This window comes from Callospermophilus lateralis, chromosome 5, assembly GCF_048772815.1.
Source record: "Callospermophilus lateralis isolate mCalLat2 chromosome 5, mCalLat2.hap1, whole genome shotgun sequence".
NCBI classification, from domain to species: domain Eukaryota; kingdom Metazoa; phylum Chordata; class Mammalia; order Rodentia; family Sciuridae; genus Callospermophilus; species Callospermophilus lateralis.
Genome location: NC_135309.1, coordinates 31,180,694 through 31,197,180, shown reverse-complemented (window position 1 = coordinate 31,197,180; position 16,487 = coordinate 31,180,694). Strand labels below are relative to the sequence as shown.

The 16,487-nt window shown below is 44.0% G+C and overlaps 1 protein-coding gene across 4 annotated transcripts in view; it reads left to right on the top strand.

Annotated features, from left to right (window-relative positions):
* Window positions 1-16,487, top strand: part of Gria1 (glutamate ionotropic receptor AMPA type subunit 1) — a 299,442-nt gene that overhangs the window by 205,160 nt on the left and 77,795 nt on the right. For all 4 annotated transcript variants that reach the window (XM_076855743.1, XM_076855742.1, XM_076855741.1 and 1 more), the window contains 2 exons: window positions 537-743; window positions 6,254-6,624. In XM_076855743.1, coding sequence (XP_076711858.1) covers window positions 537-743; window positions 6,254-6,624 — 578 coding nt within the window. The remainder of the gene's footprint in view (window positions 1-536; window positions 744-6,253; window positions 6,625-16,487) is intronic.

Genomic DNA, 16,487 nt, shown 5'->3' with positions numbered 1-16,487 from the left:
TGCATCTCTTAGACTCACTATCATTATGTCCTTGGATAAGCCAATGCATGCTCTGGAGCCACTCTCCTCATATATGACACTTAAGGGTGACACAAAGTGGTGATGGTTTTCATACTCCACCCTGCCTCAGTAGAAGCCTTTGCCCCCCTAAGTCTAGCACAGAAAGGACAGAGAAAAGAAACTGCTGTGCTTTTCAGTGGTTGATAATGAGAAATCTGAAGCCTATTCTTGATCTACTTCCTCTTTTCCCAGAATTATCTAAACTAAATAAATAAATACAAACAAGAGCTCCCAGAACATAATTTTAAAAGCCATTCATCATATTTCAGTGGAGAAACATTCTTATGTTTTAAAAGCTTTTGATTCCATATCCCAAGATGTTCATAAATGGATGCAGAAATTCAGGAAATAGATCTAGGGGCTGGAGAGACTGCCCTGTGTTAGCCAACATCTGAGGTGTCCTCCCCTGCCCTGCTGAAGAGGGTGCAAGGGTGAACCCATAACCCACATCCTCTGTCTCCTTGTTTCTTTACCAGGAAGATCCTTATGTGATGCTCAAGAAGAACGCCAACCAGTTTGAAGGCAATGACCGCTACGAGGGCTACTGTGTAGAGCTGGCAGCGGAGATTGCCAAGCATGTGGGCTACTCCTACCGTCTGGAGATCGTCAGCGATGGGAAATATGGAGCACGGGATCCGGACACCAAGGCCTGGAACGGCATGGTGGGAGAGCTGGTCTATGGGGTACGTTCCTCCCAGGGTGGAGCTGGAGGGCAGAGACAGAGGGTTTGAAGGTAATCATTTGGTGGCTGGATGGTCTTGCACACAAGTGCCTGTTAGACCCCATAATTGAATATCGTTGCAGCTGAAGAGATAACATCAGTCCAAACCCATTGTCTTAAGACATGCTTTGCTCAGGTTGCAGGTCTCAGCATCTTGTGACTTCAGCTCCAAGGTCAATTTTCTCAAGGCAGATTGTTGAGTTATCACTGCCCTACTCAAACTATAAATTTCTACTCTGGGATTCGATGCACCTGGATCCAAACTAATTTTCTAGTCACTTGCTTCTGTAGACCCTCTGGTGCAACTTCCAGTTCAGCCAACCTGTCCCCCCATTCTCCCTGTTCCCTACAGTGCTCCCTGCCATTCTCCACCTCTAAGATCCTCCTCTAAAACCTGCCTCACATGTTACTTTTGGCAAGCTGTCTTTTCCTTCCTCCCTCAATGGGTGCAGACTTCCCTTTGAACTGTTCTTGGCTTTTCCCTGTAGAACTTATGAGAATGTCCTTTCCCTGCCTGGTATATAACGATCTGTGGGATAGTGGTAGAGCTACCCCATCTCTATATCACTCACCACACTCGGAATAACTGCATGCATGATGGCTATAAAATCTTCAATAAACTAAAGCCATTTCGAGAAGCCACTGAACATCCCGCACTTGTTAGTATTTAAGGAGTCATTGAGAGGCAAGAGAGATTCCCCACCAATCTACACATTTTAAAGCAGGAAAAGACAATTAGAGAATAGTAAACGAGAGTGTAGAATCAAGGAGTGTGAATTGTATGATTCACATCAGAGCTCATGTGGGTTTTCCTAGCCCTCAGAAAGGGTGCAGAACTTGGAATGTGGCCATAATCAAACCGAAAGGGAGGAAAGCATTCCAGAAATTTCTAAAGTATACACAACAGGATAGTGGTGGGAGAGAGGAAGCCCTGTCGTGTCGAGGGCTCTGAGTGAGCCAGGGTGCAGGGAAGAGTGTGGACTGGTTCAGCGGACCCTGGGTGAGCATGGAGGTGCCTGAGTAAGGGAACAGTGAAGGGCAGTGGAAGAACATGGCGGCTCTGTGCAGGAAAGGGGCCAGTGTGGCCCCACTCACAGAAGCCGGAAACTCCAGCAGGGGATTTGGAGTGGAAGCACTGAGGCTGAGCCCCATGATGATGCTCAGTGCTGGTCAGGAGGCAAAAAAATCACTTAAAGGAATTGTAAATCTCATCATCTCATAGCAGGGCAAGGTGAGTTGCGAGAACCCAGGGATACGCAAAGGGAATTCAAAAAAAGAAGAAGATGGAGTTAAAAATAAAAAAATAAAATAATAAAATATTCCTCAGGGAGAGGGCTTCTGAGACAACCTGTGAAGGTCGCTCATAGGCTGAGGAATAGGCTGTGCTTTCCTCTTTCTTCTTTCCTCTGCTGCCTTTCACTTTGGAAGCTCCACTGAGGAAAGACAGAGGTCTGGATAGAGCTTCTGGAGGCTGGTTTCCATGGGAACTTCCACCAAGCTCTTAAGGTCATCTCCATGGCAACAGCTGTGAACTTTTCACCTTCCCCAGCACTCATCCTCACCTTCACCTCATGTAATTCAGCCCCTTAGTAAAAAGCCTGTGATCTGGACAGAATAACCGTGTGATCAACTTGAGGACAAGCCCCCAGAGCCAGCTGCCAGATTTGAGTCATTGGCTCATCAGGGCTCAGACAAGCAGAAGTCATCTCTGCATGCCTCCGTGGTTAGTCCTTCCCTTGGTCTCCCCTTGCCAGGGTCTGTCCCTCTTCCCAGTAAAACTGGTTTCCACATTGGGCCCAACTGGCTAACTCTTCCTTTAAGTTCATCTTTCTTTTTCAATTCCCCTGAGAAAGAACAAAGGGGTTCAGAAAAATATTTCTCAACCACAAACCATCAGAAAAGCCTGGAAAAATTCATCTAGATGACTCTGAATTTATTCTTTCTTTGCCTTGGGTATAGCTGCTCTCTCTTGTTTTTAGCTATAATCGTAACATTAATATTTCATCAAATCACACTGCTCATGTGTCCCATGCTAGGCTATCCTCCTATCAACCCTGTGAAACAGGTAAGGTTATTTTTCTGTTTTATAGATGAGGAACCTGAGGCCCAGAGAAGTTAGATGATTTGGCAAAGGACACAGAGCCAATAACAGCAGAGTTGGGACATACAATTCTGCTGTTTGTGCTACACATTAAGACAGACTCTATAGAAATCTTAACATCCAAACACTGGACCTTAAAGCCAGTATTAGCCAAGCCAGTGGTGTTCTCAATGAGGAAATGATGCCACTTGTAGCTGGTTTCTGCTTCTTGTTGGGGAATGTTGCTGTGCCTTATTTCCTGATGCATGCCTGTCCATCCTTTGTCTTGGTGAAGCAGAAGGAGAGTAGGCTTTGCAGGCAGACACCTGGACTTGAGTTTCAACTCGGCCAACTTACCAGCTGCATGAGGCCTGCAAGATAGGGAACTCCTCCAAGGTCACCTTCCTGAAACAGAGATAGTGAATTCTTTATCACAGAGCCATTCTGGGGATATTCACCTGCACCATGCCTGGCTCAGAGCAGATCTATACCCCCAATAGTTTTATGTATATTTTGGGAAATTTTTTTCGGGGGGGTTATTGAACTCAGGGGCATTCAACCACTGAGCCACATCCCCAGTCCTGTTTTGTATTTTATTTAGAGACAGGGTCTCACTGAGTTGCTTAGCCCCTCACTGTCGCTGAGCCTGGCTTTGAACTTGCGATCCTCTTTCCTCAGCCTCCCGAGCTGCAGGGATTACAGGCATGCTCCACTGTGCCCTGTTTTTTTTTTTTTTTTTCCATATCAAAGATATATACCACATTCCCAAAATTGCTTTGAAACAAGCATGGCATATTTCATTTTGGGATCTCCTAGGTCAGTGGGTTCTCAAAGTGTAGTCACTGCTTCAACATTGCTGGGAACTTGTTGAAATTGCAAATTCTCACATCTCCGTCCAGATTCATTGAATCTAGAAACCCTGCCATCTATGATTTTGAAAGCCCTCCATTGTGATTCTGATGCACCCTCAAATTTGAGAGCCATTGTCCCCAGATGTCAGTTTACAAAAATAATTTCTAGCACCTATAAAATGGTCACACTTCTTGGCACTCTCAAGTACTTGAATTAACTTGACCTTCACCCCCCAAAAAATGTGAAGTAAGTATTTAAAACAAGAATTATGGTGCCTTTTTATAAATGCTTAGAGAAATGAATGATCCAAGGACAAACAATTTTAGAAATATTACTTCCAACATACTCTTCTTGGAAATTGTCAGTGCGTAGTGGTCTTTTAAAGGGTTGAAGGAATCTGCCCTAAAATAACCTGTTTAAATCTGTATTTCCCAAGCATGTTAATTTTCATGTATACTTATTAACTTCTTTCCAGAAATATTTCATGGAATGCATTTTTTAACCACTAAATGAAAGAAGCATTAAGATAATGTGATTCTTTAATTTTCCAGCCTATGATCCTTTCTGTTCACTCATGTCAGGGAGCATCAGACAAATCCATTTAATACCCTGTACCATGTTCTGAGCTGGTCTGCATTCACCCTGTGGGTTATTTCCAGTCAATCCCTACAAGTCATTTACATTACACTTCTCTCTCATTCCTTTTCTATGCTAAGTTACAGATAAAAGAGTAGATATCTTTTCCCTTATACTGATTTGTAAGTATTTGTAAAAAAAAAAAAAAAAGTCAAGATTTATGCAGCAGGTGTTGGTGGGGTGAGGGGAGAACAGCATTACTATGAAACTCACACCTGACTCCTGCAGCATTTTATGGAGTTTTTCTATAAGTGAGAACTTAAGTCATTCTGAAGCTAGGCTTTTTATTCCACTTAAAGCACCTTCTCAGTAGTCCCAGCAAATGAGAGTTACTAGAAGGAATCTCTAAGTAGCAGCCGACTGGTGGTTTGGCAGGACCCTCATCTGCACAGTGTCTGTTCCAAGCTTCACATCTGGGCTGCTATACAGCAGTGTAAGACAAAGCCATTCTCCCCAACAGACTTGTCTAAGCACGTCTCTCATTTCAGAAATGAATGTTGTGGCAACTGTCCATAGAAGCCCTTTTGAGTTTCCAGGATCTCTTGATCTCGGGCCAACAGAGCGCTGGATTTTTATTGAGTAGATGCCAGTGTGTCTGTGATTAGAGGTAAGAATGAAGGAAGAGCAAAGGCCTGGAGATTCCACATGCTGGATACCCAAGGATGAACATTCATTGTAATCTTTTCATGTTCATCCACATGCTGGATTTGAAAATTAAAAATTAAATTAATTGCATATTTCTTAGCAGTTTTTCTGGGGGAAAAAAAAAGTTGAAAATGTACTGCACTTTCTCACCGCCAGGCTCCTACTCTCATGGTCCCTGATTCCTGGCATGCTGTTCTGTACCAGAGCAACCTGTCATAACTCTACCCTCCTTTAATGCCCAATGTCCATGTCACCTGTTCCATGATTCAGTTTCTGATCTCTCCAGCCAGAATGAATCCCTTCCAGGTCTCCTGTAGCATTTTATATCTCTTAGACAACATGCATTCCATTAACCTTACAGACTGGAAAGGTTGTGTATCTGTATATTTGTGTGTATGTGTGTGTGTGTGTGTGTGTGTGTGTGTGCTCGCGCGCCCACATATTCATGTGTTTTCCCTACCAATTTGTAATTGCAATTGCGTGTGGAGACCATTGCTTACCTTCAGCTTTCAGCCTAGAGCTTATACATAAATGCTCAATAAATGTTTATTGAGTTAAATTTGCCTTTACCACCTCATTAGCCAGGATAATCTTGGATGCAGGTAAAAGAAATTCAATTCAAAGTGGCTTAGGCAAACAGAAAGACTGGTTCATTTTCTTGGCGACAGATCTCTGAATGTATTGACACATGTTCCTAAGGAGGCCAAGGTAAGGCCTGAATTTAGAGTGGCCCAAGTTACAGAACCAGGGATTATCCTCAGCATCTCTCAGTTCTGGCTGCCAGGGGTAATGCTCAGTAGACTCCCTTGGCTCTAATGCCATCCTTCAGTGAGACTTCCCGTAGGGGGTAGAGTATACTGATTGACCAGGCCTGGGTTATGTGCTTCCCCATGTAACAAGCGTAGCCAGCCCCAATCCAACCTGGGCAGCTGATAGGAGGAAGGGCAAGAGTGGTTTTCCAGCCACAGGAAGGAGACATGGCTGCTAGACAGGCAAAATCACAGACAGACCCACAGCCTCCTTCTTACAGGATGAAGAAGCCATCTCTGGTAAGCGGAGCTGTCAGATACTAGGATAATCCCTCCAGTAAAATATTGAGCTGATCATCCATTTGTCAGGAATAGAGCCAGAGTGGTTGACTTCTAAATTCTTTCCCATTTTCACATCTTTTCAGAGACAAAAGAATATTCACAGTGAAGAGAGAAATGAGGACAAAGAAAGCTGCTGAGCTCAACTGAATTTTATTTATTTTTTTGCAGAGAGCTGATGTGGCTGTGGCCCCCTTAACGATCACCTTGGTTCGGGAAGAGGTTATAGACTTCTCCAAACCATTTATGAGTCTGGGCATCTCCATCATGATTAAAAAGCCACAGAAGTCCAAGCCAGGAGTCTTCTCCTTCCTGGACCCCTTGGCGTACGAGATTTGGATGTGCATCGTCTTTGCATACATCGGAGTGAGCGTGGTCCTCTTCCTGGTCAGTCGCTTCAGCCCCTATGAATGGCACAGTGAAGAGTTTGAGGAGGGACGAGACCAGACGACCGGTGACCAGGCGAATGAGTTTGGGATATTCAACAGCTTGTGGTTCTCGCTGGGAGCTTTCATGCAGCAAGGATGTGACATTTCTCCCAGGTCAGTTCCCTTTTCTCCTTCATTCTACACAATGCTGTGTTTTTCTTGGAAAAAAAAATACTGGAAATTTAAGAGATGGGAAATATTTCCACATTTCATTGTTTTCAGTTTTTCTACTCCTCTTTATGGTCCATTGTCCTTTGCATGCTATGGATTATCTGGATGCATCGATGGTTGGGCCAGCATTTTGTACTGTCTGGTTAATGTGCTCTGTGTCAAGACTGATAGGCATGGGGTGGGGAGGTGGCACCCGTCTGTAATCCCAGCAGCTCAGGAGGCTGAGACAGGAGAATCATGAGTTCAAAATCAGCCTCAGCAAAAGTGAGGTACTAAGCAGTTCAGTGAGATGCTGTCTCTAAATAAAATACAAAATAGGGCTGGGGATGTGGCTCAGGGGGCAAGCACCCCTGAATCCCAATCCCCAGTACTAAAAAAAAAAAAAAAAAGATTGATGGCATAATCATGATTGATGTTTCTCTCTGAAAGGCACATAGAAATAATGGAGTTGGCGGGGGGAGGGAACAGTGCTATATAACTAACATTTATTGAATACTTACTATACAACAAGCAAGGTTTGAGTCTTGTACATGCATCATCTCAATGGAACCTCACTCAGGCAGAAATGGGGCTCACAGTATAACTACCCTCATGTTGAATGTCTTTCCCAAGGTTACATAGCCAGTGGAAGGGTGAGTGGAGACTCACACCACTGTCCTTACTCCTGCATGGGGGCAGGGTCGTGGGTTATAAGTAGGTCGTAGCACTGGCTATAGTCCACAGACTTTCTGTGTGGCCCTGGGCAAGTCACCTTACCCTAGTGTACCTGTATCTTAAAATGGTTTTCTTCTTCTGAGAAAGACCTCAGAAAAACTCCAATTCCAGGGATGATATTTATTTGTTCCTAGTGGTTCAAACATGGGCTTTCTCAGAGATGCCTCAAATACCACATTGAAAGTACCAGGGTCATCAAGTCAGTAGGATTTGAACCCTTTATGTAGAACCAGAGTGGTTCCATTTTTGTCTGCTGTCTATATTGCATTTGTAGATATGATTTATTTTGCAGGAAAAAAAAGAAAAAAAGAGGGGGGGGAAGCATTTGAAAACTACCAATCTAGACCAATTTCCACCTTTTACTGGCTTCCTATCTATGCATGATGAATTTTCCTTACATTTCGAAATGTTCAAGCCCTACATCCCCTCTAATTTACTGAATAATAGTACTGACTGGATTTGCTTTTCCAGTTGCTTAGTGTCTGTGATGTTTCTCCAGTAGACATTCCCTTGCAAAACACCAAATTTCAAAAGCAGGTGCGGAGACATGGCTTAGGATTTGGCCTCTAGAGATAAATCCAGGTCACAAGTGCATTAATACCAGGCTTCATGGAACGCCTGGGGGGCATCTCTACCCGCATTGCCATCTTGCAAGACTGACGTTTCCAAGTGGCAATGGAGTAAAATCTTCCTGAGAAGCTTTTCCCAGAACTTATTCTTCCTGCTTCATAATTTGGAAAGTCTCATCGTTCACCATTATAATCTTGTTTTTCTTTAAATAAGAAGACAGTTGGGGGGTGGGGGACGTGGGGGAGGAGGTGTGAGACTGGATGCGTGGCCAATACTGGAAAACACATGGCAAAGAGTAGCAAGAACCAAGCAGGGGAAGGGCTCACTTAAAAATAAATCGGGCCAGTGGATAAACAGTGGGAAGAAATTATTCCTATCATCTACTCAGTGTAATGTCGGCCCACCAAAACACGTCTGTGTCCAGAGCTTGTCCTTCTCTGTCAATTCTTTCTTAGTGGACATCTACCTCTTAGCAGCATCCTTGAGGTTCTATCTCACGCTGGGTTTTCAAACTCCCCGTGATTACTCCAGGGGCCTCAGGCCCATGATTGACAAACTGAATCTTCTGGCACACATGTTTTGTTTAATCTGTGCAGAGTTTGGCAATGGATATCCAGAACTCAGGGTCGCACCCTCTGGAGCAGATCCATGTGGTCACCCGTTCCCCCAACCCCACCCAGCCTCTCTTCCTTCCCGTGTTGCTCAGCTGGCCCCACGGAGTATTTGACTTCATGACCCCTGATTGCAAGAGAATTTTCAAACTGTGCTCCCTGGACTTTTGAGGGTTGTGCTGGGGTATCTCACGAAGCCATACTGGGGTGGAGACAAGACTGACCAGTCAAATATCCAGCCGCCCTCCTCCCCAGCTCTACCAAAACACCCCCATTCTATGCTTCTCCTTTCCCATTGGTAAAATGCAAGGAATGGTTTCTACCTGGGGTATTGCTGGGAGGTTTAAAAGACATGGACATACATAGAACCTGTACCAATGCCTCACCTTCACATAGGAAGCCTGTAAAATGCACGCTATTTTTTAAAATTTATTTTGTATATTGTACTTTGATTCAGCTTCACTAGAAGGAAGAGTGCCACTGATTGGAAAGCCTACTGTGCTCTTCTGAAGAAGTCCAAGGACAAAGAAAAAATAGCCAATGGTTCATCCAGGCACCAAGAATATCTGGATTCTTGGGGCTCCTCCCCAAAGGAACTTGGAGGAAGAATTTGGGATTTGGGATGAAAGGGTCTGATAGATATGACTGACAGTGATGCACCATAGTAATTAGTTTTATCCACTCTGGATAGACTTTTCCCTACTAAGCCCACCTTGCCAATCCCAGTGCTTAACAGCCTGTAAGAGTCAGACTGTGAATCACAATGTTTCATGGAAATATTCATTAAAAAGAGAAGGTAATATTTCATCTTACCTTGGGCCAGACAAAAAGACAAGATGCAGGACAGTCATCAGGGTCAAGCAGAAAATGATCAACACCAGCAGACATTCTTTTGTTGTCTACCTATTTCTCAGTGTTCTTCTAATATGCACAATGCTATATAGACCCTCTTGCTGCTATAGGAGAAGGTATTTTGTAAGGTGCTTGCATATGTCAAACATTCCTCCAAATTAGCCTCAGTTCACTGCTCTCACTGCTTACTTAGAGAATGTATCACAAATCCTCAATAATTTAGGATTTGTAAAACCAAATTTTATCAGAATTTCATGTATCTGCACTTATAACACAAATTCCTTTGTCTCCTTCTACTCTTTTTAAAGTTACTATTAATGTCTAGTAACAAAAAAAAAATGTGGCTGAATGTAGTTGTCTACAAGTAACAAACCTGATCACAGTAATATGGACAAACTGGGAGTTATCTTTTCCATATCATAAGAAAAATGGGCCAGGCACAGTGGTGCACGTCTTTAAAGCCAGGGATTCAGGAGGCTGAGGTAGGAAGATCGCAAGATTGAGGCCAGCCTCAGCAACTTATTGAGACCCTGTCTCCAAATTTAAAAATAAATAAGTAAATAAATAAAGGGTGGGGATGTTAAGTGCCCTGGGTTCAATCCCTGGTATCAAAAAAGAAAGAATGAAACAAACATGGGAGCAGGCAGTGGGATAGGGTTCAAGGTCGACTATTCTGTAATTTTCTTGGTCTTTCTTCTTGATCACAAAATGAAAGCTCCCAGACATTGTTTCCTGTGAGAGGGGGTAGAAGTGTTCCCAGCTGTTGTCTGTCTCTCTGCATCAGGAAAATGAAAGCTTAGCACACTACTTCCCACCACTAGTAGATGTCTGCTGCTATCCAGAACATCACAAACAGCAGACTATTTGGAGGGAGACCCGGAAGGCAGGGATTGAGGCTTTCCAGCCTCTGGAGTAGAAGAGGTGTGATGGATGGTTGGAATCAACCAGCAGCCCTAGCCACATCCCTGAATTTAATGTTTTCTGCATGAGCACCACAAACACATAAAAATAATCTATAATGATTGTTCACTTTATTACTGGCACATATACAGTTTATATACCCACAATTGTATATTTAAAATTTGTCTTGGGTTCGATCCTCAGTACCACATACAAATAAAGATGTCGTGTCCGCTGAAAACTAAAAACAAAAAATAAATATTAAAAAAAATTGTCTTATACCCCTAGCCAGCAAGTGCTCCTGAAATGCTTTAAAACACCTCCCTCTTCCCTTTGAAAGGTTTAGATAGAAAAATTGTCTTTTTCTAACTTATTTTAACATTGCAAGTTAAAATTCAACTTAGCGGGGTTGGGATTATGGCTCAGTGGTAGAGACTTGCCTAGCTTGTATGAGGCACTGGGTTAGATTCTCAGCACCGCATATAAATAAATTTTTTTAAAAAGTCAATTGACAACTAAGAAAATATTTTTTAAAAAATTCAACTTAGCTGTGATCAGAGATTACAATGGTTGTGTCATGAGGTTGATGGCAAGACTAGAAAGCCATCCATGAACGGACTCTGTAAGGCCTGCTTCCTGTGCCCAAAGACCTATTTTTAATAGATATTGTGGATTCTTTTTTTCCACACAGGTAGATTTTGAGAAAGGAATTTACTAAAGGTGAAATGAAAATCAACATAATCAAAATTTATCTTTGGATCCCTCAAATCTCCTTTAAGTCCCTTTCCTCCTTATATAGGGGCCCACACCATTCACTTATTAGACAGATATTGATAACTGCCTACGGCATGCAGAGCATGGTTTTAGGTGCTGAGAATATGAATTTCAATTGATGATGGAGCTGGATGCAGGGTAGGAGTTTTTGCCTTTGCCTTTGCTGGTACAGTGGTAAAAGGCATTAAACTAGTAATTGTGAACATATGAATTGTGATGTGCTACAAATAAAGTGAACCGGCCTTGGATGATAAAGGAAGTGTAATTAAAGGAGACTTACTTAGAGTGTTCCAGGAAGATTTCTCTGAGGCCCTGATGGGTAAAAGGGAGCTAGGTTTATATAGAGCTGAGAGATAAAATAGCCACGTGCAGAGACCCTTAAGAGTTTAGTGCTCTCAAGGACTGGAGGACCAACTTGCGTATCTGGTTTGTAGTGAGTGAAGACAGCAGGGGTTTGAGATCATATTGGAGAAGTAGACCAAGGCAAGATCATGTAGGGCCATGGTATAAATGTGGGGTTTTAGTCTAAATGAAATGGAAAGCCATTGGGGTGTTTTAAAACAAGAGAAAGGTTGATTTGCATGCTAAACTACCACTCTGGGAAGCTATAAAGAAAATGAGTTAAAGCAGAGAAGAGTCCAGAGGAGAAACAGAGGGGCTGAACAAGAGGCTCTCACAGCCATCCAGGAGAAATTACAGTGACGGAAATGACGATGATGGTCATGGACATGGATTTATGGTCTACTTGGGAACTGTAATTGACAGGACTTGCTGATGGAGTGGATCTATGAGGATGTAGACAGGGAGGACTCAAGGGTGAATCTGAGAGGGAGGGAGCATTTGGAAAACATGGACGCCTAGTTGCAGAGACTTTTAGCTCTGAGTAGGATCTGAGGATGCTCTGGCTTATCCATCTCATTACAGATGAGGGAATTGAGGCCTAAGAAGGTATTTTTCCTTAATATCACCCAGGCAACACCCATGGCTCACGGATACTCAGACCAATCCTTCCCTACCACGAAGTCTCAACCCAAGGCACCCTTACCTACAAGTGAACTAAGAGCAACTGTCTGCAACAGTCATTTCCCCATCCACCTCCATGGAGATGGTAGTTTCCTAGGTTTAGAAGAAGAGGGGTAAGGAGGGTCCTTGGAGAATAGAGAAAAATGGGAAATTAAAATTTCAGGTTTCAGAAAGCGCCCTTTTTATCCTGTTCATACTCTGCATCAGCACAGATAATAATTATCTCTACCTGGTAAAGATAATTACTCTCAGTGAGAAGAAGTCTCGGGCGGGGGAGTGATGGCATTTTGGAGACCTCCCAGAACCCTAGGTAACACGGGTACACACACACACACACACACACAGACACACACACCCTTGAGCTAATTTACTTGTCGGGACTGACTCACCATGGGAACAGGGTAGGAAGGAGGAAAACCCAAGCAGATAGCCAATGGAAGCTTGACCTTTGTATGCACATAAATTCCATGGCAACCAATATGCCTCCAGCATTGAGAGATGATGAGAAAACCTCCCCCTGTACCTCCTGCTCTCCCTCCTACACTCGCAGAGAGGGGCACGGAGACCCATTTCTCTTGCTCATCTTGAGTGTCTTGCTCATCCTGAGGTCACCAGAGTATTGTGGGGGAGAGAAGAAAGCTAAGAGTTGATGAAAGCAGCCTGAATTTAAAAACTGTTCTCATTTTGAAAACACAAGTCTGGTTTAGGCCACGGGTTCATTGCTGTAAGGGACAGTGTCACAGGATGGTGTGGACAACAGTAGGCAAGAAATGTGTGATGGGTGATGAACACTCTGGGTCTTGGGACTAGGTGTGGGGTTTCTGCTGGGATCCCCTACAGCAGAACCACTTGGGTGACTGTCCCAGTGCTGGTTCTCAGACCTGCGGAACAGGAAGCTCTGCAGTTGGGTGAGACGGTTGTGAATGTTTCGTGAACCTCCCCACCCAGAGCAGATGGGCATAAAAGTTTGGTAGTCACTGAGCCAGCATGTTGTCTAGGTAAGATCACTTAAAAAGTACAGAAAGCGAGGTCAATGGGGCAGCAAGAAAGGGTGTCAATTAACAGCCGTCAGCACTGATCCCAGGGCCTGCCTGCTCACTGCCCTATGATAACTGCTAATGAGCAAGGCCCTGGGAACAGAGTGGTCAATTGTGACCACTGAAGGCAGAGGACTTGCTGGTGACCCTGCATTTCTCCCGCAGCCCAGGCTATCAGAAGGGGGTCACAGGGGGATTCACAGGAGTACATTCCCCTTCAATGCCTTTCCCTCACAAGTAACCCCAAGGCAGAGGGACCAGCCCAGGTGAGGTGACTTTGCAATCCTGGCAGGTGTGGTCTGTACGTGGACCATCTGTGGGTGGCCCCCACGACAAGAGTTGGTGGAGGGGACTCAGCTTATTCCCACCCATGTTTTCAATTTTAATTCTCTGCTGCCTTATGGTGAGTCCCAGAGCCAGGTTCTGCCACTGAGCAGCTTCACAGACCTTTTGAGAAAGAAGAACACTAAGTTTTGGAAGCTCCGAAAGTGGCATTGGAGTTACTGAAATGAGCGCAATAGCAGGAGAACAAAAGCCTTCCTGGATGCAAATGAAAGTGGTCATTTTCTTTATCTCAGCCAGCAGTTCTGGCCATCAGGTAGGAGGGAGTCCAGTTGCTCTTTCTTTCTTTCTTTCTTTTTTATACCTTTATTTCACTTATTTATTTCGATGTGGTGCTGAGGATAGAATCCAGGGTCTCACATGTGCGAGGCTAGCACTCTACTGCTGAGCCACAACCCCAGCCCAGTTGCTCTTTCTTTAGGTAGCACCGAAGTCCACCGCTTGAACCGTTTAATTAAAAGGGAATTTTTCCCCCTCCAAAATTACAATAGGCGCTTTTGCAGAAAGTTTTTCACAGAGCTGAATGGGATGTTTAGGATCAATTATGCACCTATTTCTTCATCAAATGTTTCTTTAGCATGGTTTCCAGTGCTGTGGGGAACCACTGAACAAAGCAAACGTTCCTGTCCTCCTGCTCATTCCAGTGGGACAAGCAATAAGTAAAACCAAAATGGAACTGACATTCACATCCCAGTTTGGGGGGATTCTGGTTTACAGGAAGTTGGGGGGGACAGTCAGCCATGATCACACAGACGACTAGTGTAAGTTCAATAACACCAGGTTGGAGCTTGTCTGGGGCCACGGTGAACTGAGCACAAATGTGTCAGCTAAAGAAGGTGACTTCTGTCACTTGTGGACCTTCATTGCCGTGGGAACTCTGTGCAGATTAAACAAGAGCATGCCCCCATCCAGCTTCTCAACCACCAGTCTGAGACTCCAGGAAGAAAGGTGATTTTTTTTTTTTTTTTGGTTTCCTGTATAAAAAATCTGATGCTTTTCTTTTCTTTCACACACTTTGGAAAGTCTAGACCATGAATGGAGGCTGTGCTAGGAGAAACATGGACCCCCACATCTCTGTCTGGAGCCTACCCATGGCTAGCTCCATCTGCCTGGGTTCCACATTTTCCCAAAGAGGACCCCCTGCCCTATTTCTTTTTAAACCCTCACTGGAAATACAGTATCTAAGATCAAGAGACCCAGTTGTTTGGGAAAAATTGTGAGTTCTATGAAGGGAAAAATGAGAGTGTCAGTAATTGAGTGGATGGGGAAGGCATGCTCAGACCCCCTACAGGGAGGCTGACAGTTTGGCATATCTAGCTACCACCATCCAACTGTGCTGTCAAGTCATTTTTGATGCATCATTTGTATATACTTTTATCCTAGCTGTGTTCAAGGGATATAATGGGAAAATTAAGCCCAAGGTACCCTGCAGAAAATGAATAGTGCCAAGGGCACTACACAGAAGCCTCAATCCTAGGTGGCTATGTACGGCTGGTGGCTTGAGAAGACAAGGCTTTAACATGATGAGGACAGTACCTGCTGGAAGCCGAGTGGAGTTCCACCCAAGAGGAGATGCAGCACCAGCTGTCAGTCACACGGGTTGGGGGAGGTTAGAAAGAAGCTCGAACTCAGCCTCCTGCTCACCATGGGGTGAGCATCTTGCGCCTGGATCTCAGTTTTTCCTTTTCCAAATGGGAGCAAGATGATCTCTACTATGTCCCCAGCTCCCCATCTAAGACCTGTCTCCCCTTGAGTCTCAGCTTAGCCATGGCTCTAGCCAAGCCAAGCCGTGCTTTATTTGCCCAGCTTAGCTTTACTGTTATTCTCTTATCCCCTTTACTTGAGGTGACCTCTTCCCCACTCAACTCCTTCCCTCTTCGCAAATGCTGTCTCTCACCTTGCCTCCACCCAACCTAATCACCCCTCTGAATCTCCACTTTACAGTAACAGCCATTAAACTTGAACTCTGGAATAGGGCCGTCTGGGGATTGAACCCTAACTCTACCTTGCTAGCTGGTAAGCTGGAGAAAATAACTTCTCTGCACCTCAGTATCCTCTTTTGGAAAATAGAGATAATACTGATTCTTATCCCAACTGGGGTATTTTCGGGACTAAATGACAAATACATGAAAATGTATTCCTTTGCACAGGACTCACATGCAAAGGCTGCTGATATTGTTGCTATCACCTTTGTCAGGGATCTGATCTGCACCTGACTGAGGGCATCCTGTAATCTTGAACCCTGCAGGATAAGTACCCAAGTCTACTCCTTATTGAGGTGCAGATTGGCACACTTCCCCGAAATTCACTCAAACCCTGGCAGGAGGCGCTGTGCATTCTAAATACTCACAGTGTATGGTGGAATGAACACAAGCCTTTTCACAGTAGCCTTACAAGGATTAGGTCATATTTTCTATGCAATAGAGGAAATTTAATTTCTAGCCATTACCACCCACCTACAAGCTACAGGGAAACTCACTCCTAGTTTCTGAATAGATTTGGAGAAGAGAGGAGAATCGTAGAGAAGGACATTGAAAAGAACCAGAAAACAATGTTGCCAGTTGTCCCACTATTCAGGAACATTCAAATCTTCCTTTTCCTGGGAAAAGAGTGTCAATTATTTTATTTATTGTGCTTAGAGTGTGTCAGGAACTCTAGTTGGTGGTAGAATTTGTCACTTCTCGTCGTCATGCCAATTTCTGCCTGGTATGTCAGCATCATTGTGTACATGAGAAGCCTGGGGCTCAGAGAGGTTAATTTGCTTGCCCATGAGCACCCAGCAAAGCTGAGATGATAACATGTTTCTGTCTGATTCTAACACCTATGATTTATTCTGGATATACTGCTGTCTTCTCAGACTAGAAATCTGAAGGTAACTTAGGGTATCCTGGGGATTGTTAGAATTTGTGGGAAAACACATTTTTTCTTCTACAGAGTTCCCTAACTCTGATTGCTTTTCTTTAAAAAGGGGGCCTTTTGCTAT